Here is a 17,173-nt window from a genome sequence, read left to right as displayed (position 1 = left end):
GCATCTGGATACAACAACCTGTAAGTCAACAAATTGCTTCTAGAACACCCCCCTCATCCATAAAACATAAAGTTTTACTTACAAAACAATCAATCCGTAGATCATATTTTCACTTATGGATTGATCAATCCGTAGCACAATCCCCATATCCCAATTCCCAAAAACCTAAAAACATAATAACTATCCAACCTCTTAAAAAAACACAATTCTTACCTCAACATTTCGACAACGCAACCCACCCAACACCACCAATGAACAAAGAAGAAGAACGGTGGCAAAGCAACTCATCCACGACACCCGTTTCAAATAAAAATCTAAGAGTAATTTGGGAGCTTTAAATATTTTGGAGGTGCAGGAAGAAAGACATAGAGGTGCAAGAAGAAATTCTTATTTGTGTGTCTTTTGCTCCTGCATCCCTATAATGTTTTATACACCCCTATTTTCGAAATGACCATTTTTTCCCTTTTATTTTATAACAATCATGGTAATGGAATTGTCCAACACTGATTCTCGAAGTTTATTTCGAATTTTGAAATCTGAAAATCTTTTGCATTAAACAATTTGAAATAGTAATTTAAGTTGTAGTATTATTACAGGTTTTCTAAAAAAATATTCTGAATCATGAATTTGTAATTAGAACGAAATAAATTTTAAATTACGCAACTTAAAAAATACCTTATTTTTTTAAAAAAAAATTATGCAATCTAAAATAATATTTTTAAGTTTGAAATAAAAAGATTTGTTTCTCATGTTTTAAAACATGGTTACATTTTTTGGATTTGGTAGTAAAAACATTTGTTTTCACTTGAATCTATAAATTATTTATGAGTTCTCCTTTATGATTTTGATACCAAAATCCTCAAAATCTCAATATGGTGCAAAAAATTGTTAACATTGGCGGAAAAAATATCACTAAGTAAAATCTAGTTTTACAAAATATCTAATAACATATAGATAAGATATAGGAACGTGCTTTGGATTAGGATGTATGGTTTAGGATTTAGAAAAAAAAAATATATGAAACTACTTTAGATAGTTAATGATAAACATAGTATGAAAGATGTTTTCAAAGACTACAAATAATGTTGAACTTCATCATCACAAGAAGAAAGAAACTCTCTAATCTAATGAGAGACTAAGTAATACCTTATATGTAATTGTTATGTATGTGGCTGAAAAGGCATCGACACATGCGACTGAGCTCCTACAACTATGTGGTTGATGATGCATCGACACATTTAATCGAATTCTTGTAACCCAAACACAAATCGGTCACCCAAAGCTAAACCCCATTTTAAAACAACTAATTAAGCATAACATGCACGTATGCTACTCTTCCTTAATCAAAAGATTAACTTGATAAGTTGTCTTAAAACTGACCTATATACACATGAATATATAAATATATATATATATATATATATATATATATATATATATATATAAGAAACAAGATAAATGCACGCATTTTACCAATCACATTTCTAACCAAATTGAGAATTGAAGCCTAAGACTAAAACTAAAAAAAATGATGATGATGAAGATAGAAAAGGACCATTCCCAACCAGTGTAAAAACAATAACTAAATTGATGCAAGACTAAATTAGGTAGGGGCAAATTTTACTTCCAAATTTAAAAAAAAAGAAAATCCAAATTACTCGAACTAATTTTAGAGCATATAGTATGTTGTAAATGATTACTTATTTCCTTCATAGGCTTCCATTTGCATACACCAAAGTACGTTTGAGTATATGCCTAGTTGGACTCTATTGATATATCTCTAACACGAACATAGGTTTAACTCTTGTGTTTATGTCTATATTCTTTCAGGTTATAAACCAATGAATGTGATACCAAATTTCTACCATGTGCATGTGTAATTTCTGATTTTTTGGGCTTGTGGAGCGTTGAAACGAGCACGCTAGTGTATAGAGAGTATAGAGAATTCAGAAATTGTTGGTGCCCATTCCCACATTGAATAGCTTCATTTAGGGTTTTTTTCTTTGACTTTGACAACACTTCGCTATCGTGACAATGAGTACACCATGACAAGATTTGCGAACACAAAAAAAAAAATGCTCTTTGTTTATTCTTTTATTTTCATATCTCCACGTTTTCAATTCAGGTTTTACATAAATTGATCTATTTGGGTATAATAAACAAATTACAAAATATTTATTTTATGATCACTTTTCATCAAAAACCAAAAATATAGAAATTTGTGTACCCAAATGAAACTTTATTTTTCTTCTGGAAATTAAAAGAAATGTACTTAAAATTTTGTATTTGGTTAAAATGTCAATCACTGCAATACAATTTCTTAAAATAAAATGGAATAAAATTGTAAGGAAATGGAACAAAAAACTCAATTTTCTGGGAATTATCACTCCGCTAGAAAGGGGATTCCGTTATTATCACGGTGAAAGCGATGGTTAATTACATTATGTTTGTATCATTTTGGCATGCGACAATAACATAGAACCACGAAAGGAAAACAAAAAATGTTAAACACAAAATAAAATTTGTGAGATAAATAGTTTTTCCTTCGTTCATCAAATTAGTGATAAATACACAAACGATAAAAAAAAATTAGAAAGAAAAAATAAATTGAAAATGATATTTCATTACTTCCTTTTCCACTCTTATAATACTGATAACAGTTAATGGCATTTTTCAGAACTAATCAATCAAGTAACTGATTAATGAAGTATTTTAAAATATTAAAATATCCTATCAATTTTATTTTATTTAAAATTAGGAAATATAGACAAAATGTTAGAATTATAATTTTACATATAAAAAGGATATGGCTCAACTATTAAGAAAAGTTAAAATTATAGTTTTACTAATATAAAAACTTTCTATGTAATATATAGGTTTCACGACTGTTGTTCCTCTGTGAATTATTATTTTTTATTAATAAATTAAAATTGTTTTCACTTTGTGAAGAAAATCTTTGGAACTTCTTTCAAAAATTGTTTTAAATTTTTATTTTTTAAATTACTTTTAATTAACACATTGTTTGAATTTTTTGTCTTAAAAATTATGTAAGAAACATTAAAATAATATTTGTTCACTTTCTTTATTTTCTGTTAATTTTTAAATAATAAATAACAAAGTGGAATTAATATATCATTTTTATAATTAAAAGTAAAATTAAAAAAAACTGTCACTAAAGACTGCACTATAGGGTTTTTATTAAGTAAAAGAAATAAAATAATAATTTTTGGCAGGGATTAATATGGAATATTATTATATTTTAGAAACTAAAGTTGCATTTAAAACAAAATCTTCTTATTTTAGTCTGAGCCAATTATTCTCAAGTGAATGAATTTTAAGCTTGTCTGAAACTAAGCCACACTTTTTTTTAAATGTTCCTTATTTATTATTTGTGTTTTGTTATTAATGGAATTTCTTTAAAGAAATTATTTGGTTAAAAAGAACGATGAAAAAAATTCGGATATTAATATAAAAGTATAAAAAAAAATAAAGAACGATGAAAAAAAAACTAGCTATCCACTGGGTACAATTAAACTCTTAGTGTGTAGAATAGAATGCTTCTATATAATCAATTTTTTTTACTATATAACTTTAATACTATATACAATAAATAATATATTTATAAAAAAATCACAAAAGGCATGTTTGAGATACACAACGTGTGTTTTTCCTAATAATAATAATAATATATGTTGTATAATATTATAGATTATTTGAAGTCTTAAAATAAATGATATTTATGTTTTAAAATAAATATCTGAAATTAAAAAAGTAGCATGGTTTTAAACAATTAAAATGATTTATTTAAAAGGGAAGAAAGTCAATAATTTAAAATTAAAAAGCGGTAAAAAAATTAAAAAGCGTAGTAAAATTGAGTGATTTGATTTAAATAAAAATATATTTAAACCTTGAACTAAATATAAATTTTTTGAAGTTAAAAAATTAATGGTGATAAAAGTTAATGAATTAATTATGCACATAAAAATCTTAATTAGATGAAGAAAGAAAAAAGAATAGCAAAGTAAAAAAAAGAAGAGGAAGATTTGCGGTGGTATAGTAGTGTAGAGAGGTTAGATTGTTTTTTGATGAGAGAAACGAATAGGCAAAACCATTGGCGCCAACCAACCGCTGTTTGTTTCCTCTGCCATCCAAATTTCTCTTCTTTTCTAGCAAATAAATAAATAAATGTCTCTCTTTTCGTTCCATCAAAACACGCAATGGCTACGCCAACCAGGTTCCACCACCAACCCCTTAACCACCACCACTCCGCCTCCAAAGTCATCATCTTCTTCTGCCTCTCCGCCTTTCTCGGCGTCGCCCTCGTCGCCAACCTCTTCCGCGCCTCCCTTTCCTCTCACTATCTCTCCATCGCCACCAACTGGGTCGACACCAACGCTCCCGTCCTCCTCATCCCCAATGCCACCGCCACACCCGACACCAACAACAAAAACAACGTATGCCTCTTCTAAGCTTTTCTTTCCTCTTTCTGCAATCTGCCTTTCAGCTCAATCCAATCCCAAAATTACCCTTTTCTCTTCTATTTATACACACCATTTTTCTTATATTGCTGCTTCAGCTGAGATATTCTTTCGTCACTCATCAAGTCAACCTTCATTCAACATCTGCGGATTATCCAATGCTGACTTGTTCCAGAGTTGAGAGTTATCTCTTCCTTGGTCTCTCTATGGGCATGCTTCTCTCTCAGCACTTCAAGAAAATTAAAAAAATAAAACATAAAATTTTCTTTGCACACAAGTTAAGAAAATAATTTAGAATGCTTCTAATTAGGGTGGTATGATAACAATAGTTAAGATAGATTTCAATATATTTTGGCCAATAAGGGTGGTCAAGGATTGTTCCCTGTTTACATCGTCAAATTTGGAGTTAACTGAGATTTTTAACACATTTCTACACATTTCTTCACATTAAGGATTGGATTTTTTAAACGTCAAGTTTGGGCATAACTGAATCTCTTACGCACACTGTTTTAGCCTGATAACGGATTAAGAGATGCCCTTTACGTATATACACTATTTTGGCCATATTATATTAGATAACCAGACATTTGCGCTGTTATTTTGTCTGGATATGTAGTCAATGTAGGATTTTTGAACATCTAGGAATTGATTCATTTGTTTTGTATTTTGATTGTTGCAGGAAAAAGGTGGGAAGAGTGCAAAAAGGAGGGGTCCCGAGAGATTCCTTTCATCTACATTTGCGGATTTGCCTGCTCCCGAATGGCATTGGGAGCAGATGCCTTCGGCTCCAGTGCCTCGGCTAGATGGGTACTCTGTACAGATTAAGAATATGTTTTATGTGCTTGGAGGATATGCCAACCTTGACCATGTGAGTGTTTCTAGTTCTTTATTTATTTCCCAAGTAAACTAGTTCTTATTAATGAGCTTGGCGAGTGATTAATATGTTGTTTCTTTAGGTGCACTCCCATGTTGATGTGTTTGATTTCAGCATCAACAAGTGGGTTGATGAAATTAAAATGCCAAAGGAAATGGCTCATTCCCATTTGGGTGTGGCCACTGATGGGAGGTATATATACGTTGTCTCAGGACAACATGGCACCCAATGCCGAGGGCCTACTACAGTTTCCTTTTCGCTAGACACTGTAACAAAGAAATGGAAATCTTTGCCACCGTTACCGGAACCCAGGTACAACTTGGAACATATGCACTCCTTCTACTCATTTTGATGTTTGAAACTGTGAATTGCATGTTATTTTTTAAATGTGGAAATTATAGATAAATGCAATTGATGTGATTGCAATTGTGGTCATGATGCTGTTGTGGTGACCCCAAAACCATAATGTTATTGTGGCTGCAATTGTAGTAGCAAACGGGAATTTAGAACTTCAGGCCTTGTATCTAGCAATTGAAATTCCTGTTAAATTGCCCACTGTTCACTGTGATGATTGATCGAGTTTTACTTTTACTAGAGGCTGACACTTTGACAAGAACTATTTCATTGTGAAATGGATTATTTTAACACGAGACTTTCTTGTACCAGGTATGCTCCTGCAACTCAATTGTGGAAAGGAAGACTCCATGTCATGGGTGGTAGCAAAGAGAATCGCCATACACCTGGACTAGATCATTGGAGTTTGGCTGTGAAGGATGGAGAAGCCTTGGAACAACAATGGCGAGACGAAGTTCCCATTCCACGCGGTGGACCGCATAGGTTAGCAAATTGCTCAGATTCCAGTACTAGGCTTCAATTCATCTTCAATAGTTCACTATGATGTTTTCATTTAACTTTTTTTAAGTGTAGGAATACTGTGTTTCTAAAGCCTGATTAGCTTTTTGATGGAATACTTGGAAAGTGGTATCATATTCATTGTCTTCAAAAGGAATTTGATTGTTTTTCATCTAACTGTAGTTATTTGGTGCAGGGCCTGCATTGCAGTCGATGATCGACTTTTTGTTATTGGTGGACAGGAGGGTGATTTTATGGCCAAACCTGGTTCACCCATATTCAAATGTTCACGCAGGCACGAGGTATCATTTTCTCTGTCTGTCAACATCAAACATGATTTAAAGCGAAAATATTATAATTTGGTAGTTGTTTTTTGAAGATGAATGACATAGGAATTAGACGTTACCAGTATGCTTAAGTTGTCTTTTTCACAATCACATACCTATGCTGAGAAACGACATTTATTGGATAAATGGTCTTTTCAAGTGAACTCGTGTGACTTGAATTTGTTACATTTCAGGTGGTCTACGGAGATGTTTATATGCTGGATAAAGACATGAAATGGACTATTTTGCCAGCTATGCCAAAACCAAATTCACACATAGAATGTGCATGGGTTATTGTGAACAATTCAATTATCATCACTGGAGGTACCACAGAAAAGCACCCAGTAACAAAAAGGATGATGCTGGTTGGGGAGGTTTTCCAGTTTCATTTAGACTCTATGGTACACTTTTCAGTCTTTTACTCATGAGAAATAGATTGTGCAACTCTCTTTATCCATTAATACCTCCTAGTCTCTCACATTGCTTATTGGCCATTTGTAATTTTATGAATAGTGATAAAATGAATGGATCATTCAGGTAATTAACCAGTCAATTGTCCACAGACTCTTGATTTTTAGAAGCAACAATGAACTTCATAAAACCAGTCAATAAGAATTGGTCCCGTAGATTAAAATGAGTTCATTGAAGTGTCACTTTGTAACATGTGATTCACTATTGTTTCTGATAACTGATTGCAGAAATGGTCAGTGATTGGAAGGCTTCCTTACCGTATAAAAACAACATTAGCTGGTTTTTGGGATGGGTGGCTGTACTTCACGTCAGGACAGAGGGACAGAGGACCAGATAACCCACAGCCAAGAACGGTCGTTGGAGAAACGTGGAGAACGAAATTGCATTTGTCTTAGTTTTAGATAAGAAAGCAGCATGTTGTGAAAAGCTTTGTTTCTGCCTTGCTTTTTGTTTCTTTTTCTTTCCAATTTTCGGTTCACATTGCTGCAACAGCCTATTCAAAATTATTTATCTTTTCCTTTTTCAATTAATTCAATGCCCTGTTTGGGCAATACATGTGTAAAATTTGTCTACTATGTACAGAGTACAAATCTAAAGATTTTGGAAATTGCACTTATTCTTTTGTCTCTCACTCTTTTGGTTTACTACACAGTTGATTTACACATGCAAAACAACAAAACAGCAACAAATAGACTGTGTTCCGGATTATCCTTCTTGCATCTCCATACAAAACATAGAAAATATTTTTTTATCCTTCTGGTGTCACCTTCATATTTTGGATTATATAATTCAGAATGGTATTCCGGATTATATAATCTGGAAGTCTGGATTTGATAGTAGCTTCTAGATTATGTAAAATTCAGACACATATTTGAAAAAAAAAACATCTGGATTACATAATTTGGAAGTTATAAAAGATTTCTGGATTATGTAATCCGAAAGCTAATCATGCATATGAAAAAAGATTTCTGATTTATGTAAACCGGAAGCTAATTACGAATGTGAAAAATGACTTTTGAATTATGTAATTCAAAATATTACAAAATGACATTTTTGAAAATACGAAAATTTATGGAGGTGGAAGAAGCTATGGAATTGTAGGAAGAAATAGTCCAACAAATGTTGTCGTAGCTTACTTCAGAGATATATGAAAGCCCATATACTTACAGTATGGGTACCATTGGATACAACACATTTTATAAATTTATGATACCATTCGTCATGGATATGTTAAAAGAGTTTATAAAATGTTTTATATAGATTTAGAATATATGAAGAAACATTCGTAATTACCATGATCACAATTTTTGAAAGTTAAAGAATTTTTTTTTTCCTCTAATATAACCAATCTTGATTTACTATAAAAAGAATTAGGGTAGAATTCATAATAAGTATTGACTTTATTCAATAGTTTATAATTTAGATGCATCCCTAAATTTTTATATAATGTTGTCAGAAGCCTAATTAGGAAGTAACGAGTATGGTGTGATTTTGACTATATTAATTCATGTTTTTTTAAGTAAAAATTTATACTTATTTCTACCGCTATCTCTCTTGGATATAAAATTTATGTCTTATCTTTATTCTTTATGTAGTATGTATATATGTATTTATTTTGTATTGTTTTAAATATTAATTAAATAATTTGATTATGAATAATAAAAATATAATATTATCAAAGTTTTAATGTCAAAAGAATATACATATTTTTTTAATGTCAAATATCATTTTTTTTTCATAAATCTTAAAATAAACTAATAATTGCATAAATGTCAAGTAATTATAAAAAAAATAAAAGTTACACAAAATTTAAATTATGACAATTACAACTATAATATTTATTACTTCTACCCTTCATATGCATTGTTTGCTTCCACTGATGGAATGGTAGAGTGGATGGACGAGCGGGAGGATCTCGTGTTTGGATCAACATGTTTGAAGGGGAGCAGGTTGCATCCATTTTGCTTTCCTCTCTCATATGCAAAGTACCACTGATGTACAAGTAGGATATGAGTCTTTTACTTCAATACCCTTAACCTAATTGTGCATGGATGACATGAGATTGGTACGTGACTGACACCACTGTGAGGAATCAATGCATGAGATATTGGTCTCTGAACATAGTGCACCACATTGTGAGGAATCTTTTGACTGCTTTTTGATTTTTTTTTCTTCAAAAGCTTCCACCCCGTGAACATGATTATGATTTCATTCATTTGAGTCTCGGTCTTGTGAGAGTTGTGCCATGAATTTTCCTTGATCTAGAAAGAGTAGAGGTCTTGTGAGAGTTGTTCCTTGTTGCAGAGAGAGTGAACCCTTAAAGTTCTTTGATGTGGTTGAGGAAGAGCCAAAGAAGACATACAAAAGAGGTAAAATCATTTTGCATGCAATGTTTTTCGGATTAAAATCGATTTTCTGTTAGTTCATTTTTTTATCAGAATTGACTTTGGTTGAAGTATAAGGAATGGAGAATTGATTCTCTTAGTTTGAATTGTTGTGCTTGAATCGATTTTGACTTCATTTACACAACAACGAGAATCGATTCTCTTGCTTCTTTGTTGTTTTGCAGTCTTTTTTTTTTAAGTTTGAAAAAATTGTAATCTTGTTTCAGGTTGCATCTTGACTTAGTTGGATCTTATCTACATTTATTGAGGTTATGTTCTTCTTGAATTTGAGTGGTTGAGTGTTGGTCTTCTTCTTCACTTGTCTTCACATATAAGTTCATCAATCTTTATTGTTTTTTTTTTTGTTTTTGTTTTCATGTTCACTTTTTTTTTATGAAAAAAAATGTGTTTATAAAATGTGAGTTAGTTTTGAATTGATGATTGTTTTTAGAGTTTACTTGTGCTATGTGATATTTTTTTTTAAATATACACAGTTTTAATTTCTATATATTAATGAATCATGTATTTCTTTCTTATTTAGGTTTTACAATTTTTTTTTGCTTGTTTTGTTCCTATTCACTGTTTTTATGAAAAAAAAAGTGTTTAAATGTGAGTAATTTGGTTTAACAATTCTGTTTACAATTTAATTGTGGTAGCTTCTGTCATAATTTTTTGGCTAAGTATATGCACTGTTTTAATTTCCATATGTTAGTGAATTATGTATTTATTTTGATTTAGGGTTTACAATTATTTGATTTTTGTGTTCCTCTACATTGTTTTTTATGAAAAAAAAAATGTGTTTATATGTTTTCATTTATATTTTTAATTTTTTTATCCAGTACAATTTATATAACACATAACTCATCACATTAGCAAATTTATTGCCATATGTTTAATATTAAAAAATTATATGATGTTATGGTTGTATTTTAATATTAATTTATTGTTATTGTGTATTGTAATTAAGTTGACATCATTATGATTTGAAATAGATTTAGAATTAGTTATAAATTTTTGTTTGTTTATTATTATTATTAGTAGTATTAGTCATGTATAACCCTAATGGTAAGCATTAAACTAAACCCTAACCCTAATACTAATAATAAATCCTATCCTGAACCAAAACACTATACCTAAACATAACCCTAACCATAACACTAAGACTATACATACCCTAAACATAACTTAACACTAACACATATATCTCTTACTCTTACTATACCCTTAACATTAACCCTACCATTAACTCTAATCCTAATCATAAACATGAACCCTAACCATAACCTTAACCTTAATCATAAACATTAACCCTAACCATAAACCCCATCCTTACCATAACCATATAGCCATACCCTAAACCTTAATCATAACCATAATCATAAACCCTAAACCATAACACTAACCTTAATGCTATTGCAGTAACTCCAACTCAAAGTGGTTAGAGTTATCTGTAGCATAAACTATTTGAAGCGTATCCATAAACTATTTTATGGTTGTGAATGAGAATGTCAAGATTACATGGATAATGAGAACAATTGTCCACCACTTTTTGACAACGACATGCAAGAATTTAAGGACACAATTACAATTTATAATGACACTTGCTCGTGCGAACATGAATCTAATTTCAAAAATACAAGAAGAATTGAAAATAAATATTGAACTTGCATCAGTGGTGATCCTTTGCACCATTTCTTTGGTTTGAATTTGATGCATATGTTAAGTGATACAATGAACTCTATTACTAACACTACAAAAAACAGTGTAAAAAATGGCAGTTTTATTATGGCGGTTATTAATAACCGCCACAATTTTCAGTATAATATGTCATTTAACTAATTGCCACAATTATCTTTGTATAATACGTCATTTTAGTATAATATGTCATTTTTAACTGTCGTAATTATCCTTCAAAAAAAAAAAAGTTCCCAGGTTTTTTTCCTCCATACACCATTTCTCATTATTTCTTTTTTTTTTAAAACTTGCTTTCACTTTAAAATTGGATTTTTTTTTGAAAACTTACTTTTCCTTTAAAATAATTTTTTTTTGAAAATTTAGTTTGAATTTGGAAACCAAACCCTAACACCTCTTCCCTCTCTCTCTGCTCCACACCCCTAACATCTCTTCCCTCTCTCTGCTCCACACCCCTACTGTCTCTTCCCTCTCTATGCTTCACACGAAACAAACCCTAACGCCTCTTTCATTGCTCCACACGAAACCCTAACGTCTCTGTCCTCTCAGGAAACCCTAATGCCTCTGTCCTCTTACGAAACCCTAACGCCTCTGTCCTCTCACAGAACTAACGCTCACTCTCGGGTCTGCCATCGCCACCTCCGCGCAAGGATTCAGGTTTGTGCTTGCGTGCCCTAAACTCCATGGCTTTGTTGCTGTGATAAATTTACTGTGTTACTGTGTTCATGTGATGGTAGAAATTTGTTGCTGTGAGAAGAAGTTCAGGGTCGGAGAAGAACTTGCATCAATTAACATCTAAGTGGATTAACCAGCATCCGAAAACAAATCACTGATCCAGGTAGTCCCTTGACAATACATCTTTGTTAATTTTACTTCCCCGTGCTCTCAAAAACCTTAAATGTCTGCTACTAGATCTTCTTTCATCTATGAGCCACAAGCTATGGAGTATGCAGAGCTCATTAAAATTATTTGGAACCACACCGGACGTGGCAACTGGGCAATGGATTGAATATTCATCAGGAATTGGAGCTGGTAGGTTAACTCTGACCACTGGGATATTCTCTATAGTTCAGTTCATTGGATAATGCAACGTATAATTTATGTGTTTATTGTCTGTTGAAAGTATTTTATAATTTGTTATTCTAAACTTTCAAATGCTAATGACTTGCCTTGATGTTTCTTTTGTTGGATTTTATTTCCTTGGATTATTTTAGGGGTTGATTCCTTCTATGAGTATCTACTCAAAGCCCATATCCTTTTTGGGAAGGAGGACTTTTGGAAAATGTTTCACTCTGCTTATGTTGCCGTACAAAAATATTTCAGACACGGTTCTTGGTATCACACTTGCTAAGAAAGTCTTTATTTTTTGTTTATGTTGTCTAAAATACTACTTTTATGATGTACTTGAGAAAGATGTTGATGGGACTCCCATCATGGGAGAATGTGATAAACAGTTGTAACCTGGACTGGTTGGCTTAATGCAGGTACCATGAAGCTGATATTAGGACTGGAAGAGCAACTTATTGGCAGCTTACAAGCCTTCAAGCATTTTGGCCTGGCCTACAGGCTAGTAGCTGACTTTGAATTTTACTGACTTAAAAATTAGGTTTGATATCTTTCTGAGTTTGTAATTGAATGACTTATTGAAAGCAGGTTCTTATTGGGGATCTTAGTGCTGCTAATTCATCTCACCGTGAGTTCTTCCATGTGTGGAAGAGATACGGAGTGCTACTAGAGAGGTATTTTCTGATTTTGCTAGTTTCATTATAACATTACAGCCTCTTTGTATTTTGCCATCAATCTGTCATCAAGTTTTTGTTCTTACAGTACTATATAATATATGTATCACATTCAATCATAAATCCGTGTAAAAGGTATTTGCTGGACCACCAGATGATTCATCCTACTGAAAAATATTATCCCTTACGTCCTGAATTAGTCGAGTCAACCTTCTACTTATGTCAAACCACTAAAGGTCTGATAGTTCTTCCATCTTTTTATTTTAAGTTTGTTGATATTTAGGCATTAGGTTCGTCTGCTTGTAAAATAGTGTGCTATTAAAAAGATTGGTGCACATGTAAATACTTTTTTCAATGATAAAAAGGGTCTCAAACTCTAAATTTAACAGGATAGCTATATTAGCATATAGCAACATTTTAGTCAAATAATCTGGGAGCTAGGTTTGTTCATGTTGTAATACATTAGTACTTGCTTGACCTAGAACTTTAGTATAAAAATTAGTATTATCTTCGTATTTTCTATCAACACAACATCATAACAGTATCACAATTATTCAATTTTATTAAATATATTATCTTTTAAATTTAATCTCTATAACATCAATAAAGAGAATCCTACCTAACCAATGGTGATATAATCAAACTTTATTAATTTCAGATCCATGGTATATTGAAGTTGGTGAATCAATAGTCAATTCCATTAATTTATACACCAAAGTTGAGGGTGGGTTTGCAAGCATTAAGGATGTGACAACTATGCAGTTGGAAGATCATCAGCATAGTTTTTTTCTTGCTGAAACGTGAGACCTTTTCTTCCCCTTTGTATAATGCAAAAAGTTAAAAATCATGAAACAAAAAAAAAAGCAAATGGGATTTTTTCTCAAATGATTATTGTATTTGAGATTTTCTGATTAGCGATGCTGTGTTTTCTTCAGGTGCAAATATTTATATCTTCTATTTGACGATTCGTTTGTACATGAGAATAATTATGTATTTACCACTGAAGGTCATCCTTTTCCAGTACTCAGCAATTGGCATGAAGAGCTTCCACAAGCTTATGTTCCAACTAATTGGACTTTTGTGAAGGTATTTTTGCAATTTACTGAAGTGCTTGTATAGATAAATTGTAAAAGTGTGTATAAATCTCCTAAATTTTTCACCATTTGCAAAACACATCCATGAACCTTTAAAGTCATCCCAATTGGTCCCTAAACCATAACAATTGCATCATTAGATCCTTCCATCCACCTGTTGTTGGGTACTCTAACTAACGAGTGATTTGGTAAAATCCTAGCCTCCATCCTGATCATTTATAAATATATCCTTTAAAATATACTTTTATCTAATTTTTAAACTTCATACTTCAAAAAAAGAAAAAAAAGAACTTAGGACATAAGGACAAAACTTAGATGCAGTTATATAAGTATATTTTGTGCTCTCCTATCAGAATTGAAGTTTTATCTTGACAACTTTTCTTGAATTTAATGAAAACCTTTTGTTACATCTCATGCGAGCTGTACTCTTCTGTATAATTAATATACTTGCAGTTAGGGTTAGTTGGAGTCTGCTTAGATTCTCCATAAACATTTCTATAAGAAGAAAATAGTAAGTAAAAATAAAATAAACTTTTTCATAAGGTAAAATTAGCTTATGCATAAATTAAAACATCATCTTATAGACAAGCTATGAGAACTTCTACAAATTAGTTTTTATCCAAGTTAATTTTAGCTAGTGGATTTCATTTCATTTTTTCTTGATACTTTTCTTCTCTTAAAAGTACTTATAAAGAAATTTATCCAATCAAAGCTTCAATCGGTTCTGTTTGAATATAGTACTCTTTTAATACAAGCTATCAATATAGTGTGTAAGGCGATTAGAATGATGATTGAATGATATTTCTACTTTCTTTTGATGGATAGTTTACTATTTCAATTCTTGGGACTCTTTCTTTTCTATTTATAAATTATAGTTTTTTGTTAGAATATTATGGTCATTCATTTTCTGAAGTCTTGTTATTCGAGTAATCTTATTGGTTACACGGTTGTTTTATAGTCTGTTCCTGTCCTGTGTGCTTTATGTCCTGTTTTTTAATATAATTCATTTTCTCCATTATAGCTAATATGTTGATTGAACCAAGTATTATTGGAAGGAAAGAGTGGAAACTAGCTCTGAAATTTCAGGGGTGGCCATCTGTAATACAGAGCAAAACAACAAGAAAAAGGCTGCAAAATAGATACTCTAGGGCTCCAAATACAATGGAACTCCAAAACTCCTCCCAATTGAAAATCAGAGAAGCCTAAAATTGCAAGGTACAATTCTCTGCTGGTAACTGGTGTTGTATGATGCTCCTTCGACAGTGTGTGAATTGGGTAAAAGAATCATCATGGAGATATCTAGGAAAAAGGTGTTAGGAAAATTAACTAATAAAGAAGCCACTGTTAGCTTTTTCTATTTTGATTTTTCAGATGAAGGTACATCCTAGTTGTGCTATATGCTAATGCTGATGGAACAATCATGAATATTTTCAGATGACTATTTAGATATTGGACTTTGTAATTTATCTTAAACAAAGTAAGAAAACTGCACTATCATCCTTCATGAATAACATAGATAAAACTCTTACCAATCTTTTTATGTACAGTGGAGGACAGTCCGATGAAAGGTTTGCTTCAATTAGCATGGATACATCAGCATTAATACGGAGATATGGTGACCAAAATCTGTCTGTCCTTAATTCCTTTTTTGTTGTTTTCGTTATAACTTGGATTTTTGCCTTGATAGCAAAGTCTAAGTACTCTCGATGCTTCAGAAAAGATTTGAGTCCTTTAATAGAACACAGTGAAAAGAAATTAAAGGCATGCTTGGTTAGAAAAGTAGAAAATGGGTGGGGTGGACAGGTTTTGATTGTTCAGACCTTCATGTTTGGTGGAAAGATGTGTAAGTGAAAAGTGGGGAAAGAATCAGTTTAAGCTTATTTTCGAACTACAATAGACTAGAATTGAGAGTAGAGTAAGGATGAGTTCCACTACACTAAACACCCAAACTATTGTTAGTAATTTTCTTCCAAAATTCTCTCTTATTTATTTTTAGCTCTAGTACACCCCTAAACGTTCTGTTTGAGCCAAGATTGCTGATTTGAACTCACCTTTAGTAACCATGGCAGGGCAATCAAATTAAACTGTTTGCTCCCATTATGCTGAGATTTCAATTGTGACCTCTTAACAATCTTTGGCGGCTTATGCCAAAACATGGTCCTGTCTTTATATTTTAAGCAGTTGAAGTTGCATTGAAATTTTCCCTTCAAGTTGGCATGCAGGCTGAATCCTTAACGATAACAAATTTGCTAGAAAGTGAGGAAAAGAGATAACTATGCGACTGCTTGGCATTGTTTATATTGTCAATGGATTTGGTAATTTGTTGTCAAGTTTTTAATCTAGTTTGTTTCCATTACTAACATTTTTTAATCAAAGCTGAAGATTGAATATGACGAAATTATATAATCCTTTATGTCGTTAAAGTCAAGTTGTACGACTTAAAATTATACTTAATTTTAAGTATAATTTTGAGTACGCATTCATCTCCCTGATAGCAAGAGGAAGTCAGTCCCTTATACTTTAAATTGATTTCAGCAAGTATTTTACAATTTTAATTATTTATTGGTGTCTTTTATTTTATAATTATAAACATACAAATTCATTAACTTAAAATTATTTGTTTCAGGCATCTGATTACGGAAGTGGAAGTGGTGCTCCATCACCTAATCAAGTAATAGGATCAAGTGCTGGAAGCAAAATTAATTAGAGATGTGTGTTTTAATTTTAAACTTGATTAGCGATGTATATGAACTTTTGAACAATTATGTGTTGTAATTTTAAACTTGATTAGGGATGTATGAACTTTTTATGTTTTTTAATTTTATATTACATAATTTTTGAACATTATTATGTGCTTTAATTTTCAATGAAATGAATGGATGATTATAACTTTATACATTATTTTATTATAAAAAAAGTGGTGGTTAAATTTTATAATTGTATAAAACAAATTATAAAAAAGATTATAAAAAAGTGGTGGCTAAATTTTATTTATTCACAATTAAAATTACGTCAGTTAAAAACGCTACTATTTTACGTATATTATGGCGCCAGAATCTTCTTCAATGAATGTAAATTGCGACAGTTATAACTGACACTACTTGCGTATATTATGACTCAGAATCTTCTTCAATGAATGTAAACTGCGACAGTTATAACTGACATTACTTACATATAAAAACCGCCACTACTTACACTATGTTTAAAGTGGCGGGTGTTGCGGCGGGTAGCATAAAACCGCCACATTAAACTTTGTGGCGGCC

At 31.5% G+C, this 17,173-nt stretch overlaps 2 protein-coding genes across 40 annotated transcripts; both read left to right on the top strand.

Moving 5' to 3' along the window:
• The first annotated feature begins 4,061 nt into the window (after positions 1-4,061).
• LOC137826816 (kelch repeat-containing protein At3g27220) lies at positions 4,062-7,632 on the top strand. Of its 2 annotated transcripts, none has more exons than XM_068632954.2 (7): positions 4,062-4,454; positions 5,158-5,346; positions 5,435-5,664; positions 6,019-6,189; positions 6,401-6,506; positions 6,725-6,931; positions 7,229-7,632. In XM_068632954.2, exons 1-7 carry the CDS (start codon positions 4,218-4,220, stop codon positions 7,394-7,396), a joined length of 1,308 nt encoding a protein of 435 aa, XP_068489055.1. In that variant the 5' UTR covers positions 4,062-4,217; the 3' UTR covers positions 7,397-7,632. The 2 variants fall into 2 exon arrangements, with proteins under 2 accessions (XP_068489055.1, XP_090149513.1); XM_090293387.1 differs by having other exon boundaries at positions 4,125-4,454; positions 4,577-5,346.
• A 3,817-nt stretch (positions 7,633-11,449) lies between these two features.
• Positions 11,450-16,757, top strand: LOC137831131 (alpha-mannosidase I MNS5). Of its 38 annotated transcripts, none has more exons than XR_016515135.1 (12): positions 11,450-11,734; positions 11,815-11,915; positions 11,990-12,109; positions 12,292-12,412; positions 12,562-12,643; positions 12,731-12,816; positions 13,475-13,616; positions 13,838-13,902; positions 14,932-15,125; positions 15,282-15,387; positions 15,458-15,538; positions 16,537-16,757. XR_016515135.1 is itself a non-coding variant. In XM_090294453.1 (8 exons), the coding sequence occupies exons 3-7, from the start codon at positions 12,004-12,006 to the stop codon at positions 13,854-13,856; spliced, it is 429 nt and encodes a 142-aa protein (XP_090150579.1). In that variant the 5' UTR covers positions 11,450-11,734; positions 11,815-11,915; positions 11,990-12,003; the 3' UTR covers positions 13,857-13,902; positions 16,537-16,757. The 38 variants fall into 38 exon arrangements, 11 of the variants coding, with proteins under 11 accessions (XP_090150579.1, XP_090150570.1, XP_090150574.1 ...); XR_016515133.1 differs by having other exon boundaries at positions 13,823-13,902; XR_016515124.1 differs by lacking the exon at positions 13,475-13,616 and having other exon boundaries at positions 13,823-13,902.
• Positions 16,758-17,173: the final 416 nt, after the last annotated feature.

This window comes from Phaseolus vulgaris, chromosome 8 (assembly GCF_051622355.1).
Source record: "Phaseolus vulgaris cultivar YP4 chromosome 8, ASM5162235v1, whole genome shotgun sequence".
Taxonomy (NCBI): domain Eukaryota; kingdom Viridiplantae; phylum Streptophyta; class Magnoliopsida; order Fabales; family Fabaceae; genus Phaseolus; species Phaseolus vulgaris.
This window is presented reverse-complemented; position numbering and strand designations above follow the sequence as displayed.

What these genes read in the sequence shown, in the direction of transcription:
- LOC137826816 (XM_068632954.2), top strand. Translation starts at nt 4,218, where the DNA reads ATGGCTACGCCAACCAGGTTCCACCACCAACCCCTTAACCACCACCAC. An exon ending in CCACGCGGTGGACCGCATAG is followed by an intron (nt 6,190 to 6,400) that starts GTTAGCAAATTG and finishes TATTTGGTGCAG; the next exon opens with GGCCTGCATTGCAGTCGATG. An exon ending in AATGTTCACGCAGGCACGAG is followed by an intron (nt 6,507 to 6,724) that starts GTATCATTTTCT and finishes GTTACATTTCAG; the next exon opens with GTGGTCTACGGAGATGTTTA.
- LOC137831131 (XM_090294444.1), top strand. Translation starts at nt 12,004, where the DNA reads ATGAGCCACAAGCTATGGAGTATGCAGAGCTCATTAAAATTATTTGGA. An exon ending in CATTTTGGCCTGGCCTACAG is followed by an intron (nt 12,644 to 12,730) that starts GCTAGTAGCTGA and finishes TATTGAAAGCAG; the next exon opens with GTTCTTATTGGGGATCTTAG. An exon ending in TACGGAGTGCTACTAGAGAG is followed by an intron (nt 12,817 to 15,457) that starts GTATTTTCTGAT and finishes TTTTATGTACAG; the next exon opens with TGGAGGACAGTCCGATGAAA.